The sequence below is a fragment of the Populus trichocarpa genome, chromosome 1, assembly GCF_000002775.5.
Source record: "Populus trichocarpa isolate Nisqually-1 chromosome 1, P.trichocarpa_v4.1, whole genome shotgun sequence".
NCBI classification, from domain to species: Eukaryota; Viridiplantae; Streptophyta; class Magnoliopsida; order Malpighiales; family Salicaceae; genus Populus; species Populus trichocarpa.
Genome location: NC_037285.2, coordinates 35463056 through 35470553, shown reverse-complemented (window position 1 = coordinate 35470553; position 7498 = coordinate 35463056). Strand labels below are relative to the sequence as shown.

Genomic DNA, 7498 nt, shown 5'->3' with positions numbered 1-7498 from the left:
TAAAAATCAAAACTTTAGGGATTAAATTGAACTTTCACAAAACTTCAAAGATTAAATTAAACTTTTCTCAATATCTATGGACTAAAATATGAATAAAATAAAGTTTCAGGAAGGAAATGTAAACACCTAAAATTATAGGGATGAAAAATATTAATTCAAAAGGTTTAAGAACCAAATTGAACTTTATTAAAAACTTGAAGGACTAAATTAACCTTTTAAAAATTATATTGTTGTGAAACAATGCAATCCTCACGCAAAGTACAATTAAGAATAGCTTATGTTTTAGTTTACTGTGTAAAGAGTAAGTAAAATAGTTATTACTTATTAGTCATTGAAATATTTTTAAATGAAGGGTCTTTAATTCATATGGTGTGCTTGGGCGGTGGTTTCACTACCATTTTACAAAATTTTGATTTTTTTTTATATTTTTAAATAGTTTTAATGTATTAATATTATAAATAAATTTAAAAAAATAAAAAAAAATATTATTTTAATATTTTTTAAAATAAAAAACATTTTAAAAAATATTTCTAATTGTATTAAGAGCCGGAGTCAATAGCTAGCACCAAACAGGTTGAACCCGCACCCAAACCTCTACTCTTTCACCAAGTCCATATCTCCACTCCCTTAAACCCCTCAAGTCCAAAACCTCGTCTCCTCCACTGTCTCCGCTCCACGCCCTCTTCATTCTTAAACAGAAAGACCCAACTTTCTTATTTGATTTTATTAGCTTTTTTTCGAAGGGATTGAGGATTTTTGTTTGCAAATGTTTGCTGCTAGGAACCTTCAAAGGAGTTGCTTTAAGACACTCTATTCTCTCCTTCAATCCAGTCCCAAAAGGTACTTAAAAACATCCAAAGTTTACTTATTTAATGTTTTCCCTTCGTTTTCTTAGTAAATCCCTTGTTTTTTGTTGCAACCCAAGATGGGTTTTTGTTTATGTTGTAATACTACAATCTAATTCAATTGTTTTTGGGTTTTGTATTTTAGTAATATTGTGTTATTCAAGGATGTTGCTCCAAAACTTGCTTGTTCAAATGATATTCAACCAAGCTTTTCACCGTTGAATTATCCCCACAATGGATGGTGCCGTTCAATGTCTACTTCAAAAGGGAGGAGCATGAGGAGCAAGGTCGAAAGGCGGATGCGTAAAGAGTCTGGTAAAACACTCAGAGAGATTCGGAGAGCGAAGAAATTGAAGAAGAAATTGATGACTGATGAGGAGAGGCTCATTTACAACCTCAAAAGAGTATGTTATCTCTTATGTCTACTACTTTATTTCTTGTTTCTTAATTGACCAATGATGGGTTGGTTTTCAATTTACTTGGTGTTGATGGGATGAGCTTAGGCTAGTGATGGTAATGGTGAGTAGATTTATGACATTACAGGCTAACTTGTACAATGAATGGTGATCGGGGATCTGTATGTGTATGGTTTAGAGTGTATCATGCTTGGGAAGTTCATGGTGAGCAAACCAGAAATGATGTTCTTTCCAACTCATGAAATGAATAATGCTGCCACCCTCTTCCTCCCATGGCTATGCAACTTTAGAGCATGCGCAACTGTGTTACGAGGTCATGGGAATAGTTCACAAAATTGTTCAGCCAGCATTTATCTAAAATTGAAATCCTCGTCCAAAGCCATAACTGTTATTGCGTAATAAATATTTGCACTAATGAATTTGGGCATGTATATAGTTTTAAATGTGAAAAAGGACTGCTAACCTATGTCATGGGTGGAGCCTAAGGTGGCCTAGTTCCCAAGATCACTACTCATACCCTTAAGAAACAATCTTAGATTAACATGTGCATTTCTCCACAATAACACCTGTATGATATCACGACACATGGACATTAAAAAGCTTTTGAGACCTTTGAAAGAATTTCGATAAGATTAGACTAATTTGTATTGAACTAATCTTAGATTAACATGTGCATTTCTCCACAATAACACCTGTATGATATCATGACACATGAACATTAAAATGCTTTGAGACCTTTGAAAGAATTTAAATAAGATTAGACTAATTTGTACCAATTAAGTTTCTGTGAACAATGGAGCTTAGTTACAAACCTGTTCTTTATATTGGGATCTGAACAATGTAGCTCAGAAAAAAAGTTGTTGACTATGTTTATATCTCTTCATCCAACAATGATAATCAACTTCCCAGTTCTAGTTATTTGCTGTGTTGTAAGTATATATTTTCACTTTTGTTAAGCTCACAACAGAGTCTTATTTAGTATTATTTGATTAATTATTTTTTCCGATCTGACTATTCCAGGCTAAGAAGAAAGTTGCATTGCTCCTACAGAAGCTAAAAAAATATGATCTACCTGAGTTGCCATCCCCATTGCATGATCCTGAGCTCCTGACACCTGAGCAGCTTCAAGCATATAAGAAGATCGGTTTCAGAAATAAAAATTATGTTCCTGTTGGTGTCCGTGGAGTCTTTGGAGGAGTTGTCCAAAATATGCATATGCATTGGAAGTTTCATGAGACTGTGCAAGTAAGCTGTGACAACTTTCCCAAAGAAAAAATCAAGGAAATGGCTACCATGATAGCAAGACTAAGTGGAGGTATTGTGGTAAATGTTCATAACGTGAAGACAATTATCATGTTCAGAGGCAGAAACTATCGCCAACCAAAAGATTTGATCCCTCTTAACACTCTTACAAAAAGGAAGGTGGGTGAAACTATTTCTTGCTGTATATTTTAGTCTTCATTATAATAGATATTGAAGAAAACAAGATAGCACTTCATTTCATGCTAGCCAGCAGTTAAATTATGTTTTTTTTTAAGCCAATCTTAAACAATGATAGCATACATTTGAGCCATATAGACAGAGGATTGGATTGAGTGCCTAGTGGCCAGATATAACGAGGACAAGAGTCAGTGGCAAATTGCCATCATTGTAACAAATTTTGTGCCATCTCTCGCTATCCAGAGAGCTATTCTTTAGATGGAGGGTTTTTTTTTTTTTTATGATAAATAGTGTTAAAGGAGACTTGTCTCCGCAAAAGAGACATTTTCTTATGATGCAAGGCTGTAAGAGCTTGTGGATTATAACATGCTCATCATTTGTGCAGGCACTGTTTAAGGCTAGGTTTGAGCAAGCTCTTGAATCTCAGAAGCTAAACATCAAGCAAATTGAACAGCAGCTCCGGCGAATGGGGGTAAACCCTGAGGATCCAGTTGCCATGGCCAGCATTCAGAGAGTAGCTTCCACATTCTTCAATGCTATTGACAAGAAGGAAGGAAGCCCTTATGTCTTTCATGGTGACAAAGGGTCAATGGTGGAGCCCCATGATCATTTAGAACATTTGGAACCCCCTGCTGACGAGAGTGATCAAGAGGAGCTTGATAGGTTTATTGCTGAGATAGAGGATGCAGCAGATCAAGAGTGGGCTGCAGAAGAAGCTGCAGAGAAAGAAGAATTTGGTAGGATTAGATACTGGAACAGGGAAGATTATGGTGGGCGGATTAGGAGCCCAGAAATACATAGAAGTGAAGTTTCCGATGGTGAGGCAAGAGGAGCCAGGCATTGGAGAGATGCACGTGACAAACGGATGAGTTCTAATCGAGATGATGATAGTGATGTTTCTGAGGGTGATAATGAGTGGAATGTTAGAGATAATAGTGATCATGAGAGTGATTTTTATGCAGATCGCAGATCTAGAGGGCTGCGGAGGAAGCAAGATGGGATTGGAAGGGAATATAATGCTCATGATATCAAAAGAAAATTTGAACCTGAATTCAAAGAAAAGATGGCTGAAGAAGATTCTGAATCAGAAGAAATGTTAAGTGATCTTGACAATGCAATGTGGCAATCAGATGCTGAGGAAGAACATGTCTCAAGAACATCAAGAGCGGAAGCAAGTCCCATCTTTAAAAGCAGCAGTGATGATGAGGAGGATACATATCCCTTGAAGAGAAATGAGATCACCAGGGTAACGGATCCGCAGAGTGATGCAGCGCGTGACGAGTTTAAAATATCAAGAAGTTTGAAGCAGAAGAATGGAGTTGGTTCTTTCAAGAGAAATGCTGAAGCAAATTCCAGAAGAAAGACGTTCCAGGAAGATTCTGGGTCAGATGATATGTATAATGATTCAAAACATGCGATGTGGGAATCAGATGATGAGGTAGACATCTTAAGAGCAGGTAGTGAAAAGGATTATAATTACAGGGACAGTGGTGAAAGTGAAGATCACCTCCAGAAGCAACGGGAGAAGCATGAAGCAAATGGTAAGAAGGTGATATCACGAAAAGAGGTGGATGAGACTTGGGACAGTGATTAGTTCAGTGCTTAGAGCAGTGTTCTTTTTTCATATTTTACAGACAGGGTATCGCCAACAGAAACCAATCTTTGACCATTGCAAGCAGGGTCTCCTAGACCTAGAAAGCAGTCGATAGCCAAGACACTTTGGGGGATACGGATTGTTCATTTGATGGAATTGAATCCTTGCTCCTTTTCGGAAAGCCACCAGCATATACATCATGCAGCGTTCTGAGAAACAATTTTGTTTTTGAATAATCAAAACAAGCAATGATATTATTTGACATTCTGCAGCGTTGAGAGTATTTATATTGTGTTATGGATGAATGAATATACTTTTATCGCTAGGACTAGAAAGAGTAATGTTAATTTCCTTGAATTAACAGAATATATAAAGCATGTGGCTTTTTTAGTGTAGCTTTTTTTACTGCTCATCCTTTCATAATCTACCGTCGATTAAAAAACTTTTTTTTAACTAAATTAAGCTCTTTTGAATCCAAATTAAACCTTAATTGCATATTTTTTAGGGAGTAGAAGTCGAATTGAAAGAAAATAAATTTAAATTAAAAACACGGGTAACATAAATGGTGACTTTATAATTTATTTGCAAAGTTCATTTTAATAATTGGTCTCTATAGTTTTTAAATATTACATTTTGATATTATACTGTATTTTCATCTTTTTTTAATCCTTTTTAACAGAGAAGAGAGGACGGGGTTTGCCGAATTCTAGCTTAAAAAAAGTTGTTGGCGACGATTCCGACCACTATAACTGTTGATTTTTATTTCAAATGGTTTTATTTGATGAGAGGAGTTAAGATTAAATATTTTTTTATATTGAAAATACCTAAAAAAAAAAATTTTGAGCTCTAGAAGATTTTTTTTATTTCGGGTTGTTATAGGTTTAGGAGAGGGTTTTGCGTTTTTTAAGGCTATGGATTGGTTAAATAAGGTTCCAAAGGTGTTTCCTAGATGTTTTGAGCAAGAAATAGGATGAAATAGATTTTTAGATCCAAAAAACAAGAGCCCTATTTTTTCAACGATTACAGTGGAAAAAATAAGGGCCACGTGTGTGGGCCTGGACTTGTAGGCCCGCCTGCATGCCTTTTCTTTGTGAGCTAAGTGCTAGGCCTAGCTTACCAAGCTGACATCGTTTGACCTTATTTTTTTTATATTATTTTTTAAAATAATACTTTTTATATGTATTTTTGAATTATATTGAGTGTTTAATTTTTTATGAGGTTGATATGATTTATATAAAATCTTAAAAAACTTTTTTTTAACTAAATTAAGCTCTTTTGAATCCAAATTAAACCTTAATTGCATATTTTTTAGGGAGTAGAAGTCGAATTGAAAGAAAATAAATTTAAATTAAAAACACGGGTAACATAAATGGTGACTTTATAATTTATTTGCAAAGTTCATTTTAATAATTGGTCTCTATAGTTTTTAAATATTACATTTTGATATTATACTGTATTTTCATCTTTTTTTAATCCTTTTTAACAGAGAAGAGAGGACGGGGTTTGCCGAATTCTAGCTTAAAAAAAGTTGTTGGCGACGATTCCGACCACTATAACTGTTGATTTTTATTTCAAATGGTTTTATTTGATGAGAGGAGTTAAGATTAAATATTTTTTTATATTGAAAATACCTAAAAAAAAAAAATTTTGAGCTCTAGAAGATTTTTTTTATTTCGGGTTGTTATAGGTTTAGGAGAGGGTTTTGCGTTTTTTAAGGCTATGGATTGGTTAAATAAGGTTCCAAGGGTGTTTCCTAGATGTTTTGAGCAAGAAATAGGATGAAATAGATTTTTAGATCCAAAAAACAAGAGCCCTATTTTTTCAACGATTACAGTGGAAAAAATAAGGGCCACGTGTGTGGGCCTGGACTTGTAGGCCCGCCTGCATGCCTTTTCTTTGTGAGCTAAGTGCTAGGCCTAGCTTACCAAGCTGACATCGTTTGACCTTATTTTTTTTATATTATTTTTTAAAATAATACTTTTTATATGTATTTTTGAATTATATTGAGTGTTTAATTTTTTATGAGGTTGATATGATTTATATAAAATCTTTTTTATATTTTATATATATCAAATTTTTTTTATAAAAATTAAAAAAAACATTTTTTTTTACAATATCTTTAACATGTGCAGCCCTGCTAAATTGTTTTTCCTTTTATTTTATTCAATAAATTTTATGAGTGTCGAATTTTGTTACAGATTGACTTTCATAACTATATTTATTAAACACAAATGGATAAATGACTCGTATTGTGATATTAAATATCTTGATCTATATTTGTCACTTAATTTTTCCAATTACATTTTTATTTATTCATTAAATACAATAGGATAAATGATTTGTTTTGTGATATTAAATATCTTGATCTATATTTATCGCTTAATTTTTCCAATTATATTTTTATCTATTGTTGATGGTTTTTTTTAAAAAATTTATTTTAAAACTAGTTTGTAATTTATGTAATTGGATGTGTTCATAATTATTCTTTTGATTTTTTTTCCCTTTTGTTAATGGTTTTACTCTTTTCAATTTAACTCTAAGATTGAAATTTTATCGTTGCTCTTTGATTAATTTTTTCTTATGATTTTAACCCTTATTATTTTAATTGCTATTTTTTTTGGATTTTTTTGTCTAATTTTTTTTCCTGAGTCATCCTTCAACGTTTCATTTCTTAGGGATTGAGCTTCATGATTTTTTTATGTATAGTGATTCCAATATATTAACCTGGGTCACAAATTTTAAAAGTTAACAATTATCGATATATATATATATATATATATATATATTTTTTTTTTTTTTTGATGTCATTGTTCAACATTGTTTATATATATATATAAAATTCTATCTCTTATTTTCATGTATACTTCTCTTATAGTTATTACAATACTTCTTAAAATACCATAAGATTTCCTAATTAGTATGTACAAGAAACTAATTAGGAAACCTCCTTTTCCTTGCTTTCTGCAAGAGATGATGGTCACGATTGATAATATATTTTTGTGTCATTTTTTTTTTTAATAAAAAAACAATCGAAAGTAAGGAAAAGGTTTTGCCCCTTGCAGAAGAGCAACTACGATAGTAAAGATGCTTGTGTTTGGTGTGGAGCAAAGCAAAGAATGATGATGGTTTTTAGAAACGAAACTAAAATTCATTTTTATTTTTATTTTTATTTTTATTTTTGAAAAAAAAATAAAAACTTGGTA

General features: G+C 32.6%; 1 protein-coding gene across 1 annotated transcript; it reads left to right on the top strand.

Moving 5' to 3' along the window:
- Positions 1–556: 556 nt before the first annotated feature.
- Positions 557–4690, top strand: LOC7467646 (CRM-domain containing factor CFM9, mitochondrial). The gene is made up of 4 exons (XM_024599911.2): positions 557–840; positions 991–1249; positions 2282–2683; positions 3087–4690. Exons 1-4 carry the CDS (start codon positions 767–769, stop codon positions 4293–4295), a joined length of 1944 nt encoding a protein of 647 aa, XP_024455679.1. The 5' UTR covers positions 557–766; the 3' UTR covers positions 4296–4690.
- Positions 4691–7498: the final 2808 nt, after the last annotated feature.